General features: G+C 37.0%; 1 protein-coding gene across 6 annotated transcripts in view; it reads right to left on the bottom strand.

Annotated features, from left to right (window-relative positions):
* Positions 1–25,158, bottom strand: part of cfap46 (cilia and flagella associated protein 46) — a 54,930-nt gene that overhangs the window by 20,970 nt on the left and 8,802 nt on the right. For 5 of the 6 annotated variants that reach the window (XM_015060837.1, XM_015060838.1, XM_015060834.1 and 2 more), the window contains exons 8-31: positions 24,283–24,438; positions 24,032–24,131; positions 23,611–23,709; positions 22,661–22,851; positions 21,234–21,459; positions 20,937–21,054; positions 19,340–19,469; positions 17,809–17,933; positions 16,159–16,265; positions 14,941–15,053; positions 13,626–13,838; positions 12,588–12,750; positions 10,807–10,959; positions 7,643–7,753; positions 5,889–6,070; positions 5,334–5,465; positions 5,081–5,243; positions 3,236–3,302; positions 2,564–2,702; positions 2,294–2,477; positions 1,781–1,934; positions 1,454–1,671; positions 950–1,228; positions 330–488 (exon numbers count right to left, since the gene is read on the bottom strand). In XM_015060837.1, the coding sequence (XP_014916323.1) occupies positions 330–488; positions 950–1,228; positions 1,454–1,671; positions 1,781–1,934; positions 2,294–2,477; positions 2,564–2,702; positions 3,236–3,302; positions 5,081–5,243; positions 5,334–5,465; positions 5,889–6,070; positions 7,643–7,753; positions 10,807–10,959; positions 12,588–12,750; positions 13,626–13,838; positions 14,941–15,053; positions 16,159–16,265; positions 17,809–17,933; positions 19,340–19,469; positions 20,937–21,054; positions 21,234–21,459; positions 22,661–22,851; positions 23,611–23,709; positions 24,032–24,131; positions 24,283–24,438 (3,682 nt within the window). The remainder of the gene's footprint in view (positions 1–329; positions 489–949; positions 1,229–1,453; positions 1,672–1,780; positions 1,935–2,293; positions 2,478–2,563; positions 2,703–3,235; positions 3,303–5,080; positions 5,244–5,333; positions 5,466–5,888; positions 6,071–7,642; positions 7,754–10,806; positions 10,960–12,587; positions 12,751–13,625; positions 13,839–14,940; positions 15,054–16,158; positions 16,266–17,808; positions 17,934–19,339; positions 19,470–20,936; positions 21,055–21,233; positions 21,460–22,660; positions 22,852–23,610; positions 23,710–24,031; positions 24,132–24,282; positions 24,439–25,158) is intronic. The other variant, XM_015060836.1, reaches the window with a different exon arrangement.

Here is a 25,158-nt window from a genome sequence, read left to right on the forward strand (position 1 = left end):
TCCATCACAAACATATGAAACATATCATTTTATACATGGATTCATATCAGCTAAACAAACTTCCATCTATCTGATGTTGTTTAATGTCAACATGTTGATCAGAGTGCATTACAACAAGACAGAATGTAATTCAGAGGAACCTCAATACAATTCAGCACTATTTTTATGTTGCAAATATAAGAAGTTTGAGTGCTGTAAAGATTTTTGCAAGACAGTGCTGCCTAAAAGTAAACCACAACGTTGGCTTTTCTTTAAAATATCTACTGTTAAAAATAAATCTGAGTCAACAACACGTTAAAATCTGAAAGTGTCCTACATTACTGATGTACCTGGTTTAAAAAGCTGCATTTGTTGATGCAATGGGGACTGTCGGTGGCTTTGAATATCTGTCGCATGTACTCAGGACAGACATAGTGAGCCCATTCTTTCAGAGTCGAAGGAACACTTTCATCCACTGTAGGCATTTCTTCGTCTTCTGTCGAGACATTCTGGTCACACAGAGAAGAAAGACAGCTGACACTTATCTTTATTTCTTTTTGTCAAACATGTACCTACCGAGATATAAACAAACCAAATTATTTAAATAAACGATAATATTGTTTTGAGACAATTTTAAAGTAATGTATTGATAATGGCATAATAATGCAAATTCACTCTTTCAAACACTGATGAACTTAAATTTGTAAAGAACACTTAACACTGGAAGGTATTTTAAATATTCAAAATTAAACACAATGACCAAAAACAATAGATAAAACAAAATAAAAAACGCACACAAACAAAACCATAAATAGAATGGATTATAAAGTTTCTGTAAACTAAACAATCCTTCAAATAATATCAGTCTTCGGAATGGAAATTATCAAGGTAATTTAATTCATCATGAAATTAATTGTTTATTGTGACAGACTTAAGTATATATATGAATTAAGTAAATTCAGTGACTTACTTCTTTGTCTTTATCTTTGTCCCTATCCTTGTCTTTACCTTTGTCTTTACCCTTATCTTTGCCCTTTTCTTTGTCTTTGCCCTTGTCTTTGCCCTTGTCTTTGTCTTTGCCCTTGTCTTTGTCTTTGCCCTTTTCTTTGTCTTTGCCCTTTTCTTTGTCTTTGCCCTTGCCTTTGGCCTTGTCTTTGCCTTTGCCTTTCTTGGATGCATCAGTGGGAGAAGGGATTGGCTCATTCTTCATCATCTCACTTAAAATCTCAGAGGCTGTCGCCAAAGAAACCTGCCACAAAATATGATGAACTGTACATGTGACTCATTAAAAAAATAACAAAATTAGCTTAAATGTTTTTGGTTGACATTTACATTAAGACTATAACAGAAGTGAGCGAGAAGTAGTGAACCAAGACTAGACTCTACTCTTGAGGAACCCCATAAGTGAGAGGATCTGTTGAGGACTTCCAAAAAAATGGTGGTAAAAAAAATGGTAAAAATGGTGACGCAGTACCTGCCATATCTGAAGAACGAAGGTATAGGCTTGAAGCAGGCTTTGCTGATGCTCAGGTGAAGTCCTGTCCTCCATGATAGCGAGCAGCGTGTGTGCCTGTGTCAACTGGTCAAGTGTGCGCACCTCCTTCAGGCTAGACAAGTTTTGCGTGAACTGTCCATGGACTCCAATCAAGGACTTGGATTGCTCTGTCTTTATGTGCTTTAGCACACTTTCATCTATATATGGAAAAAGATAGTGAATTAGAGCTTTGCTGGGTGCTGGAAACATACGTAACCTGAGACGGCTTTGTTATGATAAAGAGCAAGATGACACAATGAGTCCAACCTGGTTCTGCTTCTTGCCTGGGTTCCAGATGTAGGAGGATATCTATGGCCCACTGAACCGGAAGTTGAGCGTCAGATTTTGGGAAGTTGTGAGAGTACAGCCACCCTCCAAATTCAAGCAAAAGGTTGACCTTTTGCCACTCAAACTCTTTGCTCTGTTGGCAGAATACAAAATGACAATTTTACTTCTGTACACCATGAATATTTACTTTGTAGAGCCTATTTTTTCCAGTCAAAAGATGCAACTTTATTCCTGTTCCAGACTAATGCTGCAGTATATTTTTCTACACTTAAGTGCAATGACATGGCAAGTCCACATGATGGTGGTAGAGACTTTTTATCCTACTTTAAAGAGGCCCTTACTGTCAGCACAAAAAGAAACGGTATGTTGTATTATACCCAGTCTTTAATTGGATAATGATAACCGTGTTTAAAACTTTTCAAAGATCAAAGCAGTCTATCTGAATTCATCTGATGACATTCATTTTGTTGCTCAGAAAAAGAGAAGCGATACCGTGAGTCTTCTGATGGCGTTCTGGTAGCAGGTTAGCTGTTGCTTTAAAGTGATTCCACACAGAGCTGCCTGGTGCCACATCGCTGAACAGCACTCTTCTCCCTCCTCGTGTAACATCTCCATGTCAATCTCTATGCATTCTCTCAGGCGTACTTTAAGCAGTATGCGAGTTTTGAAAAGTATTCTGGAAAAACAAACAGAAAGACAATCAAGAGCTCTCAGGTTTGTACAATGCCTCTGGTTTTGCAATTTAATGCATTTGTAACTTACAGCCGATGCTTGCTGGGAGTCATCTCACTTATAGTGTTGTCCAGCAGCTTTAGAGAACGTGCAAAGTCTTCTTTGTCCATGTAGATGGAGACCAGCAAACGGATAATGTTTGCTCTCAAACAGAGTTCTTTAGTATCTTCTGAAAAAACATAAAATAGCAACAGATGTTTAGAACATACAGTTCTAAACATCTGACTCCACAAATCTGATTTTAAAATGACAATAATAACAACGGCATTGTTGGAAAAAAAACCCCGACATCCTCACTTGGAATCATTGTGGTAGCAGCACATTTCTTTGGAGTTTCCTCTGTTCCCAAGAAACAGAAGAACAGGAAAGCTTTTCTAACTAGACTCAAAGTTGGATTCAGAGTAGGTAACTCGGGCTGAACCCGTATGCCACAATTTTAAGAAATGTTTTTGTCATAAACCTTGAAACATGTCATAATTTTCTTTCAGTTCCGCAATGATGCAGTGCTATCACATAAAATACGAATGGAATACAGTGACTTTTGTGGTTGTAAAGTGAAAAACTTGAAAACAGTTCAAGGCGTAGCAAGACTTGCTAGCCACTCATAAAAACAAGCCCGTTATAGGTCACTTAGAGTTATGATCTTTTCATCTGTCATGGATTAAATCAGCTGAACAAATTGAAACTCCTTTTAGAACTAACTTGTTGATCCATCACTAGGAATCCCCTGAGGCATTTCCCTCACGGTCCATGATTTTCTCTTGCTTTTCTGAAGAGAGAGAAGGGACAAATTTACACGTATATCTGGAAAGAAAAACAAAACACACGACTGTACTGTTTGGCTGTGGATGAGCTAATGCTGGACAGTTATCTGAAATTCATTGAGTTTTTTCTTAAGGCATACAATTAAGAAGATATATCATGTACGTTAAAAGGAAGTGTATCAAAGCAAGTGGAAACTTAACTTCAGTTAATGGTTTATCTAGTTATAGTGTCAATATTCTTTATTCATTGAACTGTAATTCATAATGCAAAACAGCTTTAAATGGCCTTCAGATGACGTGCCTTGCTTTTCCCTGTCAGGCAGGTTAATTAGGTGGTAAAAAGTGGCACTTAAGAAAAAAGCACCACAGATGAGCATCTTTCTAAATTCTCACATTAGCTTCTATAATTAAAGATTTTAAACCATTTCTCAGTTGAATGACTTCAGCCTCACATGCTGAAGAGAACACACTCAGAAGTTCCTCTGCGCCACACTACACAACTTTTTCATTTGTTTTATTTCACCATCAATTTAAGATAATAGAGTGGATCTTATTGCTGCTATCCAGCTTAAAAGGCTATACTTGAGTGGTAATTTGCAGCACTGATTTCATTTCATAGGAGTCATCTGGATGAAATTGCAGCTGCAAGTAGGAACAAATGATTAAATGGGTGAAGCATCAACTGACTGTTTTAATAAAAAGCTCTAGCTCTTGAAGTACTAGATTGCAGTTTGTGATTTTTAATGTTTGAGTTGAAAGGTTTTTGTAGCTTGCAATGATGCAACATGAAATTTCAATGAATTTAAAAATCAACAATTGAGTGCATAAGTTACTTTCTCTACACTGCCACTAACACTTGAATAAATGTTTCCACTAAATTGCAGAAAAAACTGTTTTATCATATATCATCATATTCTGGCAAGATGTTTGACAAGTCCTTTATGATTGGCTTACAGGTCAGCATAATTCTTAATTGTTCCATAGCTTTGTGGTGGATGTGTAGTTGGAAAAAAGGTGTAAATTTCACAATGTTTTACTGCAACATTGTCGGGCACACTGCTGTTGTGATACTTCTTTGTCATATTATTTTTTAAAACTAAACAATCTACAGATGAAAGTTCAGCACTCAATATGAACTGGTGCAAATTGTGATGTTCACACGGTCAATTTTCTCTACAATGGCAAGAATTTCAGTGGCTTGAACTGCGTTACAGCATGAAAGATGTAGAACGGTGGTCCTGGAGCTCTTTTATGCCACTATAATGCAAAATAGATATGCAGTACTGAGATAGTGGGATTACCAATTTTCTTTCATCTGAGGGTGATAGATTTGACCAGGAAATTAAGAGTTGGAAACAGTTGGATGTTCAAAAAGGATAATGATTCCAAACACGCATAAAAACTAGGTGGATAATACTCAGTCCATGTCAGAAAAGCAACCAGTTTAAATAAACTGTCAATTGTGCCAAGAAAAATCCAGTCAGAAGAATAATGGCGACTGTAAAAAAAGGTCTGCTTGAAAACTGATACGAAACATTTACTCAAATATTGAGGGAAGTGTATGTTTAAATTTGAACCTGTAAGTCTAATTTTACCACTGAGTGAACTAGAGAAAAATCTCAACCTACTCAAGCTTGTGGTTCAAAATCAACAAACACTGTAACTTCATCTCTTCACATTCAGAAAACAACAACTAAAAGCCTTAGTGACATTAAGAGCCCAGCCGAATATATGCAAACTTCTGACTCAAACTGTGAGCAAGAGTACAACGGAGATGAGATACACTGGCACTTTTCCTGATATGAAGTAGGATATTAAGAATCTTCTCCAGGTGCTCCTTGAGCCACCATTTGTCCCGAGGGCTCTGTGTCAGCGGCAGACAAGCGTTCCAGAAATGCCCAGCAGCTGTGACACACAATTCTTGACTGCCAGTTTTCTCTGCGAAGCTATGAAAAAGGGAAGAAGAAAAAAAAAACAGTCGGATTAAAGCTGAGCCTGAGGCATTAGTCGACATATCAATCTATTCTAAACAGTACCTGACACCGGACAGAATCACTTTCAAAGCTTCCCTGTATCTGTCAACATTTCCACTGCTCGTGCAGACGAGGCTCAAACCCCTCAAACAGGCTGCACTGCTCAGCATCTTGTTCACAGCAGTCTCTTCATATCTAGAGATACATGGCAAATAATAAGCTAACAATCAATCCATCAGTCAATGAACTAAACCAAAGAAACATGTAAACTATCAGGCAAAACTTAAGTCCAGTTGCAAGCCCTTGTTTAGTGTAATTCTCCTGATGTGCACAAGATGTCCTTCTTTCCCTCAGACTATCCCAAGGAGAAAACGTCTCTAGCCTTCATGAACAAACCTTCTGGTTTGTATCAAAGGCCTTTTCTCTACAGTCTTTCTGAAGAACTGTGAGAATTAAAAACAATAACTGCTCTGAAATAGCTAAATCTTTTTTTTTTTTGTAATTGATACAAAATATAACTATTTACATGGATTAAACCACTGATTCTTAAAGTGTCTTGAGATGACTTCTATTATAATTTAGAGCCGCCTATACATAAAGTGAATAAATCTGACTTACAGAACACAGGGCGCTGTAGTGAGACTGTCTTCTGCAGCCTTCTCCAGTTGCAAAGCTTTCTCTGTGCAGAGTAACACCAAGCTGTGGTCCTCGGCGCTGTGACAGAAGGCAGCCAGCTGGCACCACACCTGCAACTCCACCACAGCATCGAGCCAGCTGCATTCAGACGCCATGCCCGCCAGCTTCAGGTGAGGAAAGGAGAAAAAAAAACAGGGAAAAGGTAAGAAGAGGTTCAGAGAGGAAACAAGGGAGAAGACGTGACAGAAGGGAATATAATCAAACTGAAAGAGGAAGATTAAAATATGAAAAAAGACCAAAGGAAGAGGATATTAGAGGAAATCTAAAGGGCAAATGTAAAGGAAATGAGTACAAACTAAATTAAGAAAGACATATTTAAGCAATCAAGTCTGATACAAAAGTAGGAGGCCAAAAAAAATCTAAAATAAAACCAGTTCACATCTATTAAATATGCATATAGTTGAACAAATTGAGGAAAAGGTCAAGTTTATTTTTGGGATGCTTTAATTAGGAGGTGAGTGTAAAAGCTGCTGAAATCTCCACCGGATCTCAGATCATGCATGCAGCTCTCAGTGCAGTAGAGAAACTCAAGATACCTCTGAGATTTAACACATATTTTTACCGTTGCTCTTAATTAATTAATGATTCTTCATTTTCATTGATTTACTTTGAAGATTAGAACGGCTGATAGAATGAATGTGCCTTAAGCTGGGTAAAGTTGTCTCTGCAAAAATATAAATAATATCACAGAATTAAGCAGGAAATAGGAAAACTGAAAGATTGCCTTCTTATTTGGCAGGAAGGAGGATATTTAAAAAATCCAACAACTTTTGTTTCTGCAATATGAAATACTTTTAGTCAGTAGTGACTGAGCTGAGGCTATATAAAAAGTATCTTCTACTTAAAACAGTCTTACTATATAAATCTAAACTCTGTGTGGCATCAGTTGCTGACCAGTTACTGTTTTTATTGGAATGTAAGCAGATTTCTTTAGCTTGTGATGGTGGATTTCTCATGTGAAACTCATCAGAGGCGAGAGTTTTCTCTTTCAACTGAGCTCTATCCTAATCAATGTTTGCCAAAAATTTGTGCAAGAGATTTCCACTCTGCTTTCAGATAATGGGTCACTTACTTATGCAGGAGGCCAGGGCTACATTTATGATGTGCAGCAATACTTAAGAGGTGCATGCTATGTCAATGACAGCTGGTTTCAGTCAAAAAATTAATCAAAATAAAACTGTGATTGGCTGGTATATGTGAATCCCATGCAAAACCTGTACAAGTATTAAAGCAACCAAATTCTACAGCCTCCGTTGATAAATGAGAGCAAGCTTCCACAAAATAAGAAAAATAGAACTAGAGAAAAAAGGACTGAAGAGGGATGCACAACAGGAAATAGATTTAAAAGAGAGGAGGGCCAGAGAGAAATGAAAGAAAGATAAAAATAAAGACAGAGGAATAATGGAAATAATTAGGGAAATAAATCAGAAGGAAATGGAAAAGGGTTGATGTGTAGACCTTTCAGAGAAATTCAATTTGCATTAAAAAACATAATGTAGCGCTCATATTATGACAAAAAAACCCTCTTTTAATCAAGACAGGAATATCATTTCTCAAAGAATTGACACTTTATGAGAAACTGACAGATTCATAAGACTCATAAGGTTATTGAAACATCTGCTGCTGCCATCTGGGTATCAGCTACAGCATGAAAACACAGACAGGGAGGTACATACTGTGGAGAGACTGGGAACTGAAAAATCCATAAGCTTTGGATGCCTATTGCAGTTAAGCATTTCCACTCCCACCAGCACACGACTCATCGCCGCTACTTCCTTATCATCACTCTGCAAACAAGAGGGAGAACAGCGCTGATTGCTTCAATTCAGTCCTCTGTTAAATATGAACCAGTCTCTTAGGTGTGATTTCAGAGGAGTCGACAACCTATATGTAGATATTACTGCACATAAGTCTGAAACTTTGTAATTCATGTTTGGGAGGAGAAATATTAAACTGAACATTTTTGAGGTGTGAAGAAATGATCAGCAGTAAATATTTTACCTGCAGTAGATGAAAATCCAAGTATCTTTGCTTTGTTGAAACATAATTTAGATTTAATCTGTTCTACTCCTCAATATTTTTATAACAATATGACATGAACACTTATAAGTCGAAGAGAATGACTAAAGCAATGCTAGCTTACATATTCTCCCCAAACAATCATTGATTTTTATTGATAATATTTATCATCTCTTGCCTATTCATTACTTCAGCTCATTTTTTGAGGTTTTATTGGCTCTAGTGGACTTCACCTGACAGAGACAGGAAAGTGGGCCATGAAAGAGGGGGAAGACTGGCAGCAAAGGTCATCTGGCCAGGAATTGAACCCGTGACATCCGCACTGACAACTAAGGCTTCCCCACATGGGTTACACTCCACCTCTGCATGACCACAGCACCCCACTTCAGCCCAAATTTGATGTTTAATGGAGACAGTTAGGGCAGAACATTACAGATGTGGAAAGCCTCTAAAAACAACTCAATTGCACTTTTTAGCACCAAATGTAACTGTGCTCAGGCTTGCACTGGCTTTCTACATCACCATTTGTACTAATCTGTAGACATCCAGTCCATAAGTAAAAACAACTATAATGCATTTGTAATGCAATTTACATTTAGAAATTTCAAACATAAAAACAACCAAAACACAGTCATTAATTATAAGAAGTTTGAAAGAGAAAAGCTTCAAGGTCCTTTGTATGAGTTTCTGTGGTTTTCAGGGCCCTCAGGAGGCAAATTCCAGGAAAGCCCATCAGTTGGAAGTTCAGTCCGGATGCAAAGAAGGGATGTGGTGCAATTCAAGTAATTTCTTGAGGAAGGTGGAAGTATTATCTTAAATGCACTGGTGAGTAAAGGGGCAAATCTCATATTGTATTCTGGCAGTGATCGGGAGCCAGTGGAGGGACTGTAAAACTCGTGTTATGTGATCATATCTTTTGGTTATGGTGAGTAGTCTTGCTGCACTGATTTGAATGGAATGTATTTTCTGGATATTTTTATTCAAAATTTCTGCAAGGAGTTGCAGTAATTTAGTCTGGAAGAGATGAAGGGATGGAGCAGTTTTTCAGTGTCACGCTGGCTGAGTGAAGTATAGAGACCTGCAATATTTTTGAGGTGAAAAAAGAAAGGTGGGTAATATAGGAGTTGGATGAGAGCAAAAAAAAATTAATGGGGCTTTTTTTTGCCTGAAGAGGCACAAAGAGCATTAGCATATTTTATTTTCAAATAAAAAAAAGCTTTAAACATGCACTCTGAAGTTCTTAAAATGGCCTGAAAAAGTCATCTCTTAAAACAACTGTCTCAATTCCTGACATGGCTGTTCACCTGAAACCAGAAGTAGTGAAGCATTTTAGTTTTGCCATTTGTGAAAAAGCTAGAAACAAAATTTTGGTTGGATCATCTGGAATGCAATGCAGTCAGAAGCAAATAGCTCTACAAGTTCATTTTTATACATAGCAGTACATAGACTGCTTGTAAAAGTCACCTTTTGCACAAAAATCTCTTCGGTTTTGTTCTCAGGAAAATTACATAATGTATTTAAAAAAATCTATGGATTATTCAATTTTTAATGCATCTTTACAAATGTAATATTTATAGAGTTAATAAACTGTACACATCATACAGAAAAACATCTTTATGTGTTCTAGAGACAATATTTTTGTCATAACAATATTATATAATAATTTCAACAGGGTCAAAAATACACCTCAAAAACTGTTAAAGCTGAAAGTCACGTTCACCTTGATGTCACGTACACTGTAAAAAGATAAAAACGGTTAATTAATTGTTTTATTGTCAGTGCAGAAATGAAAGTGAATGACAGTTTGTTTGAAGTAGATATGAAAGCACTAGACATACAGTTTAAAAATGGCATCACCATATCTTTTAATCATCTCTGATTTATAAAACAGACATAAAAACAAAACTGTCAGTACTTTGATGCTTTATGTATAACTAAACTTTTCGTTTCAAACTTTGAACAATTCATCTAAATCATCATTTAACATATTTATCAAAAAACACAAACAATTTCACAGCATTTAAAGCATTAAAGACGTGTCTGAAGCTGAGATCTGACATTATTTTAGAGTCTTCTGGTGACATTAAATATGTTTGGTTTCCAATAAACAAAGGAGAATTTGAAGAAATGAAGTTAAACAGTGTAAATTAACTCTGAACAAATGCAGTCAGACAAACTAATGATACAAACATAAAAGCACATTTAGAGATAGGAATACAAACATCCATTTAATTTCTGGTTCATCGTAATGTAAAATTTATTTACCTTATTTAATTAACGTCCATATAAAGTAATTTTTTTCTCAATAAAGTTTCTCATGAATAGAAATGCATCTATTAAATGATTTAAAATTGCTAATACTGTTTTGATAAACAAAAGCTGTTACAGTTTTTTGTTTGTACGGTGCATTCTCTAAATTCAGTTTTTTCGTGTAAATTTTGTAAATAAAACTAGATACAAAAACCAATCAGTTAATTTATATTTCATCATCCATTATTGAATGATGCTGAGGAATTTGCAAACCTACTTTTTTTATCTGTGGATAATCTGACCCAGTTTGACTGATGAATTAAATTCAACTTCATGTGGTTAGCTTGGAGAGTTTCATATTCCACAAGAGGAACCTGAAACATAAGGTATTTTAATGTAGAACTTGTTTGCTGTAAATGAACTGTAAATAGTCAAGACGTAGTCAAGCGAGTATTTTGACAATAATACCTATTAACAACGTCCACTAGTCTGAGACTGCACTGTAATTTGTTCTGATAGATACGTCCATGATCGTGATTAAAGCATGGAAGACAATGCACATCAAAGGTACCTTATCTTTGAATATGTCCAGCTTTACGCCAATCTGCTGATGCAGGAGCTGCTTTATCTGCACCCATGAGGTTAACACCAGTTTTCTCACTGCAATTGGAACAGTCTCCCCAGTCGTGTCACCACTGGATATGCGGAGGGCATACTCACACAGCTAGAAGAAAGAGCAGAGAAGACAACTGGGGCTCCATCAGTGAGAACTTTGTGTACTTTATACTCACTAAGAAGCAAATGCAGTAAAAAATAAACGGCATTAAAAAACAAAAACACAGAACTGCATCAACCTGCATCTACTCTTAAGATATTCCTGAATACATGTTTTTAGTCAGCAAGTAACTTTAGTTAGAACATGCCCTTGGCCAGTAGGCGACCTGAGGACCTGTGGTGACCTCATAGTGACTTCTCATGTGGTATTTCACCAATCCACATCAAAATACACCACAAAGGCCCATTTCTACGTTCTCATTATAAGCAGGCATGATGAAATTCGGTTAATAATTCAATGATAAAAGCTCTTTCATCTTAAGTTAGAGCTGATATTCAGAGGATTTCCAGAACAGAAAGGAAGAAACCAAGTTTAACTGGCAACAAAGAACAAGTCAAAAATTTGACTTCCAACAGATTCATGTAGGCTTATATGCATGCATGTATGCAGGCTGGATGAAACACAGCATTTAATAAACTCGAGCATACATCCAGATATTTCTGAGGTGATTCATCATCTCTGCTATTCTTAAAAAAAAAAAAAAAAAAGTGATGCTTCCTGAACAGCCCTTCTCTAAACCCTAATGCTGTGAACTATTATTTTAGTAATTAAGAAATCTATATTTTATAAGATAAATCAAGCAATCCAATAAAAAATTCTTGTTTTGCAGTAGCTACATAAGCTAGTAAAAATATATATGAAAGAGAAATGCTAGTAAAAATCCCCATTCCATTCTCTTTTTTGTTTAATAAGAAAAAATAAGATTGTTTAGCAAGTCAATACAATTCAAACATCTTTCCTAGTTTCAAGTTTGAAGGATGAAAAATGTAATAGATATTATAAATATCTTATTATAAAATAGATATTTATAATAATTTTTTTTAATGTCATTTACACTTCTCGATCATCAAGTACATGTAGTATGAGCCAAAATGTATTTCTTTGTACACATATGACAGATTAGGTACAAACGACCACAGATAAAGTTAGGGTTTTTTGCAACGGGAACAAAAACGTCACCTGTTATCAGCCACGAATGAGTTTGACGCATGTACTGCATGTTTTGTGCAGAGCATCGGACAGTGGTGCCCAAAGTCAGCTCTGGAGGGCCGGCATCCTGCATGTTTTAGTTCTCTCCCTGGTTTAACGCACCTGGATCAAATGATGGCTCATTAGAGGCTGTTACTGCCACCAGGGAGAGAAGTAAACCATGCAGGATGCCGGGCCTCGAGGACTGACTTTGGGCACCACTGATCTAGGACGTGCTATTGTAAAATGCCGCTTTGCAGTAAACCACAGAGGTGTGTTATCTTTTCTATTTCATTTTATTTCATTTAAAGTGATCCCACACTTCTTGTCTCTTTCTTGGTGGCGCTTCTTTTCTGTCCCTCACCGCCTCCCTCCATAGCTGCTCACAGCGCTATGGAGGAAGTATTGAGCTGGACTTTGGAACTATGCCGTAGTCTTTACATCACCCTTTTGGAGTTCAAAATTTTAGCAGCAAGTTATATCTTACATTTCTAAGTTAAATATGTTTATTATAATCATTCCACTTTTTAGATTCTAGTCACACCCACCTCTAATGCCTTCTTTACATCCTTTAAGCCAGCAGCCTCTGGGGTGCCATGTTTTGATCCACTGTGTCTCCCCTTTGCGCTTGACCGCACAGAATCGCACACAGGCTGGATCATCAGCCCACGAGTTACAGCATTACACACCATTACACACATGGTAAGGTTACTGAGGGAAACAACACAAAGAATGCCCCAAACTAACATCATCTTTGAAAATAGGCAGATTAATAGAGATTAAACACCAATTTATTTACATTAGTCAAAACTATCACTGAACTGGAGGAAATTTTGTCTCATTTTATTCACCTAAAAATAATTATTATTCTTCATCTGTGATTAAAAACACCTATAAAAACAACTATTTTTATAGTCAATATTGATGAAGAATATGAATGTTTTTTTTTCAGCTGAACCACTCTGTAAAGAGTTCATGACAAAAGAAACTTATTAAAATCCACTGAATAATTAATATGTGCAGTCAATCGTCTAAAAGATGTCAAATGATGACATCTTTCGAATATTACACTCATGAATGATCGCATTTCATAGCCTCCTGACTACCAGGAAAAAAAAATATTGTCCAATCACCATTTTTTTAAATCCCACATTCTTTGTAAGGTAATAAAAGGTTTTATGCACTTACTTTGTCTCTTCCCATAAAATGTGTTATTACTGATGAACGCAATTTTTATGAATTAGAAAAAGGTACGTACAAAAGTCCCACCCCTTCACATGTGGTATCATTGAAAAGCCCCAAATGTCCTCTCCAGATACCAAAAGGAATTAATTCAGTAGAATGCAGGGGGTGGGAGATATTCAAGTTTAGAAATGTCCTCTACAGAGGACAAAAATGAACTACTGGTAGTCAGGAGGATATGAAAAGCAAGTGCTCAAAATTAGTCTTTAATTTGTTGTTGAGGTAGTTTGTTTTTTAATCTCCGACATGAAAAACTAAATATTTTTGCAACATCAAGTCTATCTGAACTATTTTATGTAGAAGCATCGTATTTGCTTCATATATAATTTAGAAAGTTGAACTACCTGATATCTTTCAACCTTAGGAGCATGTCCACTAGATTTTGAAAGGTGGGAAGGAGGAGTTTGTACTCCTCAGCAGCCAGCATGTGAGTGTTATAGTTCCACAAGTAAATGGCTGCATTTTCTACCAGACAACGCTCCCCGATCTCCACCCCGATCTCTCCGCCCCGCAGAAAGCAGCGGGTGGCATAGGAAGACAGACTCTGGATCCAGTCTCTGTAAATGAGTTCAACACGTACAGCTTATAGTGGGGCACGAGATGAAGAAAGCAGTTAGAGAAGAAGAAGAAAGGAACAATGATTTCTTATGAGTTGCAAAGAATTTTAAAATAAAAAGGAACAAAAAATAATGCGCACCAAATTCTGATGCTGGTTGAACCTTTTTAAATGTCTGAATTTGTTTTCTTTTCTTTTAAGGACAATAGGGGAAAATTTATGCATTTACTTTAGCTGCCAACTGATAAAAATTAACTTACTTTAAACTTTAAATATCTTGCTTACCTTACAGCTTATTGATTACGATGTACAATTCTAACATATCATCTTCAACTTAGCGAGGGCTAATGTAACACTATATTAATTTTGTCACTGCAGCACATGCGTTATTAGAAAGCCAAAATGGAAATGTATTTTTACCAATAATTCTGGTCTATACATAGTATTAAATTACTGGTTCTTAAATGTTTTAACCAGAAGCAAAACAGCAACCCCATTCCAGAGAGAAGTATGCAGATTTTCAACACTGTGAAAACACATAAAATTTAATAATTTCAGGTACTGAAAAACTATAATTCGGCACAGAAAATGTTTTGCAGGTTAAGATGATGATCTACTTCCACTTGGTCTTTCATGACGTGAGAAGCAAGGAGCCCTTTATTAAAAATGTAATGAGGAAGTGATAATGCTTCTTACAACTTGTAAATTTGGAGTAAAATATTTGTATTTTGGCTAAAAATGGTCATAAAAAGAATAGTTTTTGAAAACTTATGAATTTGCATAACAAAATATAGTCCACATCAACTGGCAGCCCTAGTTTTAAACATGGGCTGTGATCCACCGTTCCTTCCTGCCATACTCCTTTCAGCAGATGCATTTCTGTTTTCCAATCACACAACTATCCCTGTTTTTTTAGAATTCCCACCAATTTGCTCTGGTTGCAATTAAATATGCATAAAAATTGGCAACTTTTTATTTAAATGCATGTATTTGTATTTAAATAAAGCCAAACTACTTGCATTTAGCCACATGAATTTGCCCCATATTGTTTCCCAATACAATTTTAAACTAGTAAACAAAAATTTATATATTTTTAATTTCACCTGTAAAGAATCCATCTTTGATCGTCCTCAGCAACCTGCACCTTCTCTCCCTGTGGCAGCACAGCTGGACTGTTAAGGTGCACTCCCTCTTCCAACAGCTGTTGGACGGTGGCCTGAGTAAGAGAGAACAAATTTGTTTCTCTGGACTCAAAACATGACATCAGAGGTGACATACTGTTACGATATCTTCACAATAAAAAAAGATATGAATTCCCACTGTGGCTATGACAACGTCTCTAGAGGCATAGATCAAAGGAAAAACAAAAGAAAGGACCAATGGCAGACAATTTAGGTAAGAGTGTTACTCATCATCAGAATAAAATTAATGAATTATAAGCAAATTCCCCAGAAAAAAAATGGTCGTGTGTCATAGAACAAAGCAAAAGAAACATGAAAGGGCAAGAAAAGACACTACTGTGTGTGTGTGTGTGTGTGTGTGTGTATCAGTTTTGGCAAGGTCATGTCGTGGCTGTGCATGGGTGTCTTCATTTTCTTCAAAGTGCTGTCAAGTTAACATCTCTATAGGATTAATGAAGACTTAAGGCTGCAGGCTTGATGGGGTGCAGGATTACGCAGAAAGACAAGCTCGTACGACGAGCCCAACAACTTCTGACTCTGACCAATCTCTGTGCAGCCCCACGGGCTTGTTAAAAAAATAATCCCATAATGCATGAATACGTCCCTGTGGAGCATTTGTTGACGAGCAAGAGCAAAAGAAGCAAACATAATATTCTTCTAAACGAACAAAGTCTAAATTGTGTGTTTGGAAACATAAACCACTCTAAATAGATTAAAATATTAAAATAAACATTAAAAAAATAAAGTAGAAATTTGATAAACATCTACTAAACTTGACAAAGAAATTCAGGATCGTTTTATATCAAATTAGTTATCACAGAAAATAGAAATGACATATAATGGAGCTATTATTTTAAAATATGCACCTAAACAATTAAGGCATATGAAAAGCCACTCAGTTAGTTGAATCTGAGAACACAGTAATAATGTGCCTGATTGTCTAATTAGAAATGCCGCTATGGAACAAATCCAATTATCCGAAGAAACTCCATAATAAAATAATTATGCTATTAAGATCAGAAGCAGTATATAGGAAGATGACTATTTATGCTAATAAAGACAATATATCACTCCTCTAGGTAAGAACCAAACAGAACTATCATTCTTGTGTGACTCAAAACCACATATTTGAAAACACACCTCAGCACTAATGAAGCAAATTTCTGCTAAAAGATGCAATAATTCCACACTCTTCAGGGTTCCACTGCAAGGCTGTGAAGAGCTTCCTTTTATGGAGGTTTTAGATTCTGCAGAGTTAAAAACATTCTGGATGTGAATCAGAGACAAAACATTTTCATCAGTTAGAACAAAAATATACTACCAATTTCTGTCCAGTTTGTGAAACTGACCATTGATCAAATCAGTTACTAGACTTTTTACAACAAGTTGATCTATAAACTGGATAAAGGGAATTCATTCTACAGCAAAAGTCTTTATATACTTAATCTTTCAGTTCTCTGAAAGAATTGTAATGTTGTAATAATTTTTACCACTGTCACATTTTGGTTAAATTTGGCATTTTGGATTTTACAAATTTTCTAAATTATAATGTTTTAAAATTGATTTTTAAGTGTTTAAATGGATTTGCACCAACACTGTTAAGCGATTGTATACAGAGACTGCAGGGCAACAGGAGATCGACCAGAGCAGCTTTGGATGGAAATTGTAAGGTTCCCTTTCGAAGAACCACCTTTGCTCAAAGTGCTCTGTCTGTGAGAGGATCTACAACTTGGAACTCACTTCCTGTTTATTTAAAGTCTGTAACCAGTTTTAGAACGTTCAAAAATCAAACAAAACTCTGGTTATGTCAAAAACAGACATGCACCCATTTTTGATGTTTTACATTTCGCTGTTTGTATATATTATGTTGTGCTATTTTAACTGATTATCATTTCAATTTTTAGAGTTACTTTTTAAAAACCCATCTAGGGACAAGTGCTGCGAATTAGCTGTTGCTATTGCACCATGATACAAACATGGGACTGCTGTCTTATTCAGTTTGTCTATCTCAATGTGTGTCTGTCCCTATCAAATAAACTTGAAAAAAAACAAAACTTCAACTTTAAGACAGAACATTATATAAGAATTATCTTAATTAAGGACTTAAAGTGCATCTGAATAAATCAGGTTGGATGATTATGAAAATAAAACAGTAGAGACTTTTTAAAAAGGAATTTAATTCATAGGTGTGAAAATATTATGGATTTTGTCAACACCACACAGTGTAAAAATTATACAAAATAACTCAAATATAAACACACACTAACTAAATTTAAACAGTTCAGCTTTATCTGAGGGAGATCGGTTTGGTCAGATGGTTAAAGTTCAGAAGCAAATGGATCCAGCTGGATAATGATCTAACACATGAACCAACTTTGGATTTGAAATGGTTCAAGCAGGTTAACACTGAGTTTTTGGAACGACCCAAACTGAATCCTGTTGAAAACTGTGGATTACGCTCAAAAGCTGGGTCAGAGCCTCGCAACCAATGAGCTTAAATGAATTCTCCTAATTCTGCCAAGCAAAGTGGTCAAATATCCAGCAGGCATTGCGCTGGAAGCTTGTTGATGTCTAAAAAAGCACGTGTTTGAAGTGCAGCTCTACATAATATTTTTTATAAACATGTCATTTTGACTCTGTTTACAATAACAAATTCAAACTTAAAAATCATAACAGTTGCATGTTGAATCATAATTATTCGAAAAAAAACAGTTTAAAGTTCTAAATAAATGTATGTATGGCCATAATGAGTGGATTTAGACTTAATTGGCAGGAGTTTCATCAACTCACTGTTGGTCTCTGCACTCTTCCCTGCTCCGCCATCATAAAGCAAACAGAATCGACACGCAGCCCGGCACACGTCCCAGACCTCCAGTTTCCTGGCCGTCTTTGCTAAGGTTACCCACAGCTTTACCCTGAAATAGTGAGAAAATAAAAAAGATTTATAAATGATTAGTTTCTTTATATTGAAAAGCTGAACTGTACATAAAAAAAAAAACATTTTTGGATGTCTATGCATGCTCTTAGGAATAAGCTTGTTTAAAACCCCTTTACTGCCATGATGATGTCGGTATCTTCATGGCTCCACTGACTTACATGGAAGCATTTTGAGGGTGACAGTTAAGTGGTTAAAGACTTTCAAGTTAGTGACAGCAGAATGGACAGAATAGTTGATACTTCACTGTAAATGAGAAGTGTTAATGAAACAAGAGCTTTCACTGCTGACTGCACCAATAAATTAAATACTCATTTGTATCTCATGTACAGTAATAATGTAGGGATTAAAATTCAACTAGCCATAAACGTCTCAGTCTATAGTCAATTTTCCAGCTGAGTTGCAGAAAGTGTAACAATAAGTAAATAGTGCCGTACAAAAGTATTCACACCACTTTTTCACATTTTGCTACAAACAACCACAGACTCAGACACATTTTACTAAGGTTTGTGGTAGCAACTCAAAGTAATGTATAATTGTAAAGAGAAAAAAAAGTGATGTTTTCTACAAGCTTAAAAAAATCTGAATATAGTAGCAAGTGTTTGTCTACTAGTGTTCACTCACTGAGTCAACACTTTGTAAAACCTTTTGCCACAGACAAGTCTTCTTAGATATGTCTCTACTAGCTTCGCAAAAAATGTTTCCATGTTCCTCTTTCAAAATGGCGCAAGCTTAGATAGGCCAAACAAGAGAATACGCTGTGATCTAAACTATTCCAGATTAGTATTCAGGGTAACATGCAGTGCTGGTTTTCTGCCACATATAAACTTTAAACAGAGATCTGTGAGATGTTTAAAGCCTGGGATACTGTTTTGTAACCTAACTCTGCTCTAAACTTCTCCAGAAGTTTTTCTTTGACCGGTCTCCCAGGTTCCTTGGTGTTTATGATGCTGTTTGCTCACTGAAGTCCTTTACAAACCATGTGAGGCCTATACAATAAATAAATAGCATAAAAGTGGACTCTATTTATAAATCAAGGTGACTTCTGGTGGTAGTTTTTGCACTGGATTTTCTTGAAAAGGCAAACAGGATGTTTGCTTTTATCTGATTGATTTTTGTTCGTAATGAAATCTTATATCCTTTTGTCGTCTTTTGTTCAGTTGTCAACAATGTGTCATTTCTTGTTGTTATAATATATAAAAATTTAAGGAAAATAATGAAAGTTTGTCTCCTGGATTGGTGAAAAATGTGAAAAGGTTCAAGAGATGATGATGAGAAGAGATGTTCAGTGTAAAACAAATCCCTATTTTTTTACACTGAAAAAAATAGGGATTTTAATTCAGTTCATATTCTTTCTAGTCATTGTTACTAAGTGGAAACACACACCTCACTGTATTATCTGTGTCTTCACTTTGCCTGTCCAGATAATCATTCAGCTTCTCCACACAGGTAGAATGATGCTGAGCCTTAGAAGCAAGCATAGCTAGCGGGTCAGGTCCAAGACTTCCTGCAAAAACTACACAGTGGTTGTAAAAGAAAAACTCTTATAAAACTGGAAAGCCTTCTGTATTGTCCAAAACATTGTTTCATAAGAAGAAAATAAGAAAAAAAAAAAGTACATTCACAATGACATGATTCACAGACCTCAAATTTAAAAAGCTCTTGAAGGGGCAATACAGATTTGTGACTAAATTACAAGCTGCTAGTTATTAAGTCTCTCAACTCTTGATGGCTTCATCATGTGCTGGCTTTGAAGGAAAGAGCACAATGATTAAGTGTCTTCATTTAGAAAGATGCCTGAGGTTCCTCCAGAGCAGCAAGAAGCTCCTCTGGGGAGCAAAGCTTTTAACCCATGCCTGAGGAAAAAGCCTTTTGACTCACTGTCAAAGGCGAGTACTACCCTGGGCCATTAGGGCTGCTGAGTGTTCAAGTCGAGCTGTGGACCAGAGAGTCTGGATGAGGCAGAGATCAAAGGCGCTCCCAAAGCTCACACCCTTCTGCTCCCCAAATTTACTCCCTACAGTTGATGGGGACTCACTCTGAGCGCTGAAAGACAGACTCAAAGAAATCACATTCGAGCTGTTAAGCCTCTCTATTTATAAATGAGTCTTACTCTTTTCAATACAAGAGATGCATTGATCTACATTGGACTGTAAACCAGCTTCTAGTTTGCATGTAAGCAACTCTGCCTGTTTTCTTGCCACAGCATCACGTCCTGTATCCTTCCCTTCAGGTGCATTTTAAATAAGAGCTCAGTAAGCAAAGCTCTCTTCTTTCAAGCAAGATAAAACAGTGATGCAGTATTGCAACATGTTTTCAGGATTTAATATTTTCTCTCTGAGAGGGAATTGAAAAATTTAAGCTAGGTGTACACTGTCTGTGACAGAAGATCCCTGGTACAGATACGATGTGCTGAGACACCTCTGACTAATCTAAGTCATAACATAATAGGTTCTGTGGAAAAACTAATTTCTCCTGTCAAACATTCACTTCATGGTAATAAAAAAAAATGTGAATAAAAAAAGTTAAATTGTGTTTTATCTATGCAGATTGGCTGTTCAAGAATCAGCAGAGAAAATGACAGAGGTACAGCAAAAGCCCAGTGTTGCTCACTGTACTGTAAATCATGTCGCTGAATTTGTTTCCATGAGTTTTCTACATCTGCCTCACTCTGTTTCTGACTATTTTTTGTAAATGATGGAGAATAACAGTGTCAAAAAAACACAAGCTAAAACTGTTGTAGAAGAATCTGTAGCCCAGCCCTGCTTTACCTATTTTTAAATTATTTGTTCATTTTGATTTTAGTACTGATATTATCCCCACAACATGTGAAAAGCTTTGATTGTAGTATAAAAGATGATGTACATGTGGGGTAAAATGGATATAAACATACTGATTTAAAATAAAACCTTGAGAAGGTGTGGGGGAGGGGCACAAAACAATGAAGCACATAAGAGTGAAATCAAAGAAAATACATCTGTACATTTTGTGTGGTGGTCTGCATCCAGGGCCGTTTGAAAGTCAAAGGGAGCCAAAAGAAGACCAACAGACACCAGAAGGGGACGTCTGTCTGTGCTCTGATGGGGCGGAATGTCCCTAACCTGAGAAAGAAAGGAAGAGTTGGAAATCAGGTTTAATTGGTAGTCACCTGCTTTTTCTATCGTCCCCTGGGCCACTTCTCTTATACCCAGCAGAATTAAAGCTATTAGGCATTTAATTTAGACTTGATAAATATCACCTTCAGTAATGAGCTAAGTAATGAAACAGATGGGGAGAAAACCTGCTGCATAATCTTAGCTGCTTTGTCCAGGGGACAGGCAGGTGTTTGGTAGGGGGTCCGTCTGAGCTGCAGGAGATGAAGAGCAGATGACAGGCGTTCTCGGTATGTCCCACTGTCCAGCAGCAGGGCTTTCTCTAGGTGGGACAGAGTGGCTTTCAGATCCCCCTCCTCCTCTTCTATTGCTGCCAGCTCTGAGTGGACTTCGCACCGCATCTCCAGCGACATACTGTACAAAAAAATTTTCAGCAACGGCTCATTTCTTGGGGAACTGAAAATCTGTGGGAGTTTTGCTTCTCAAAACTGAAATATTAATGAACTATGTTGATTCTCTGATAAACACAAAGTGACAAATTGCTGGCATAAACTCAAAATAATTAGAGCTGACGACTGCAGAACAAAAACCTGACCAAAATATATATTTTAGTCCCCATCAAAAATAAATCTGATGCAATTTTTCATGATGAATAAATTATTAATAAAACAAACAAATGAGAGGATATATTTTTTACTGAAGTTAAAAGCTAATTTAAAATGTAGTTAAACTTCAACTAAAAAACTTTTTTTATGAAAATGTTATCCCTTCAACATATGATCGGATGTGACAGTAATTCAGAAAGACATGAATGTTGTTCCGTGGAGCAGCATGAAAGAAAAACTAAATAAAATATGATATTACCGGATAATGATCCCTTCTAAACAGCTGGACTGGCCAAGCAAGGCATACAAAAAAACTCCTATTTGGTAGTAAATTAATGTATTTTTTGTTTTAAAAAAATAATATTTTATATATTTCAAATGTAAAGTACATGAAAAACAAAAGTTCTCAATAATAACGACCTATTTGGGAGGCATGCAAGAAAACACCCCAATTGCAAACTTTTGGAGTTTGCCACACTCCATATTAAACTTCATTAAAACTATTACCTTAAGTAAGATTAAAATAAGATTATGTTTTTTGGCAACAAACTCATGCCTACTGCTAAGTATTTTGAAGGATTTGTGATGATGTGGTCAAGTTTCTTTCCTAAAGGCTCTGGGACCCTTTTTGTAGTGCAAAGCATCATGAAAGCTTTAAAATACCAGGACATTTAAAAAAAAAATACCTGGTGGTTGCTGATCTATATAAATCACCACAGTGACCAAAGCTCCTCACCTCAGCTTTCAATTGTTCTACAGTTGGAGCAGTTACTGAACTCTTTAAAATAACCTCAACAGTAACCAAATGGTATCTTTCCACCACACACAAGGATCAAGATGGTAAGGTAAAAAAAATAAAAATATCCAAGGCTGTATGTTAGAGAACTCCAGCAGAGTCTCTATAGCTGCAATTGATTTTAAAGCCTTTCAGACATTTTACCAAGTTCTGCCAATTGCTGTAAAAGGCGCTGCAGGTGTAACTGACTGTGTGTTGGAGGAGGGTTATAAACCTTTGTGTGTACTCCAGAACCAGGGCCAACTTGACCAGCGGCATCTTGATGCATTTCCTGAGGTTGTGCTGCAGGAGTGGCAGGCAGAGGTGCCACTGGGAAGCACACAACGCCTGCACAGCCTTGGGCCTCCCTTCCTTCACTGCAGCCTCCAGCCACTGATCCAGCTTCTCTATCTCCTTCAGGCGGGCCTGTGGGAGAACACCTGCAATTGAGGATTTCTCCTCTGGCAATGACAGCACAGCATTTCCATCATTTGGCAACTAAATCTAGATTAAACTGAGCTCAATATGCTAAGTAAGACCATTTTTAATAAGGTAAGTTCTTCCAAAGGGGAAAAATGGGCATGTGACGGAGGTAACTCTACACTTACTGGCACCATTGGTAGTGATGTGTAAAACTGAATAAATTAATAAATCTGCAGCTTAACTCGACAATGAAATAATTTAGAAATATTCAGCCTTGACCACTTAATACAGTGAGGAGAAATTTCTACTTCAATAGTTGTTTTATACAACGCCAGCAGTGCCAAACACCCTGCTGTTAATCCTTTGTCACTTTCCCAAATGGGAGAGCACATATTCTCCTGTAACATTCGACAAGGTTGAACCCACAGAGAGAGGGATCTTGGGCCGTTCCAGAGTCCTGGGTAAATTGGTGCATTCTTGTCTGTACCTCAACCCACTGGGTTTCTTTAGATGACCATGGTAGGATAAGGGTGTAAGAAAATGGATGGATGGGTTGTACAAAGTATAAAAAGCAGGGGTCCTAAGAACTGATGTTTTTCTCTACTACATAAAAGCGACATAACTGGCTTTGAAGAGTTTCAGGATTCACTTTTACAAATGAAGATCCTCAGAATAGAGAATGATTCATCAAGACAATGGGCCATTTGCATACAATAACCAGTGAAAATCCATGGATAATAACTGCAGTAGATGATTTAGCACCTCCACACTGGCTTTGGAGTAGTTATTCATCTTTGCTCTTTTCTTCAGAAGGTTAATTTCACAGTTGACACATTCCATCATTATCCGTTGGTCAATATTCTAAAAAGACAGAAGAGTCAATTAGCCTGGGTTACTGTTCAGCACTGCACAAAGCATGAAGTGGCAAATCAAAAATTTCTATTAACATTTTAGTCATTAAAGGAACGTGCCGATGTAGTGATGTTTGATTGTGTAGAATGACTGAAAGAACAGAATTCTTTCCAAAGTGACCTCTTTTTTTCATTTGTCACAAGCTAAGATAACTTATTCCATCTGAATGGCTGAATTTGGTTTTATGAATAAATTCCCATGTCTCTCCGATTTGTACAGTTACACGTGCTTCTCCTTACCTGAGGTTTTAAAAAGAATATTGGACACTTACAACTTCTTCTGCCAACTTCAGCTGTTCCCAACAGTCAGCAGCTACTTCCTGATCCTTCACTTGCAAGGACAGCAGAGCCAACTCCAGCAGGAAGGTAACCCTGCAAATCCCAGATAAAGAACATAATGTATATGATTCACGACATTTGAATAGCATAATCTGAGCCATGCTCGTCCTCTAAATTGAAGGTGTCTGGTAGGCGGAGGTTTAGGAACAAAGAGGATTTGACTGGGACACTTTGGGTCACGAACCTGTCACAAGGCTGGATGGGCGTTGGGATCTGCTCAGAGCCAGAATGCACAGACGCACCACTCACTTTGGCTGAATCCACAAGGAGAGAGAAAATCTCCCTCAGCTTCACAGAATCCTCCTCCGTCAGCATTTTCTCATTTCGTTCCTTCCACCCACTGCAAACATCAAGAGAGCTGAAGGTCTGCGTGCATTATCACATGTATATGTATGCATCTAAGACCATGCACGTTTAGCACCTTCATCCCCTGTATGGTGCGAGTGATATACTTACACCATACATTATATAAATCCAAGGCAAACAAATAATATATGGAGCACCACCTGAGTAATGCTGTTTACGTTTACTGCTGAAATCAAGAGCCATAAGGAGCTTTGACATGCTGAGTACATGCCCTTCAGAGAAGGAGTGGGGGTTGGGTTATGCACTACATGGTGGCACAGTAGATGATAGGCTATGCCTTCACTTAACACAATCATCATGCCAACATTTAAGCTGCAAGCCAAATTAATCTCTTCCTATTTGAGAGAAGAGTTTGCTAGCGCAGTTTTCAAGACTGAAGAGCCAACATGACTCCAGCTGCTTCTGTATATGGGTGATATTTTCCCTGATCTTGAAAAAGAAACCTGTGTCTACACTGTCTGTGGGATTCCAACCGAAAATACTATAAAACCTATGGTGCAGCAGCAGATGGAGCAGACTCTATAGCAGGGGTCCCCAAACTTTTTCCTGCGAGGGCCACATAGCTGTTCCTTTCTGTGGTCGGGGGCCGGTCTTAGTTTTTGCAGTAAAAAAAAACTAAGAAATTCTTGTCGAGGGGGGGGGGGGGGGGGGGGGGGGCGGCGACTTTTGGAAAGATTTTTCCCCAGAAGTCAAA

The sequence above is a fragment of the Poecilia latipinna genome, unplaced genomic scaffold (genome assembly GCF_001443285.1).
Source record: "Poecilia latipinna isolate Pla-1442-1.1 unplaced genomic scaffold, P_latipinna-1.0 Scaffold1748, whole genome shotgun sequence".
Lineage (NCBI taxonomy): Eukaryota > Metazoa > Chordata > Actinopteri > Cyprinodontiformes > Poeciliidae > Poecilia > Poecilia latipinna.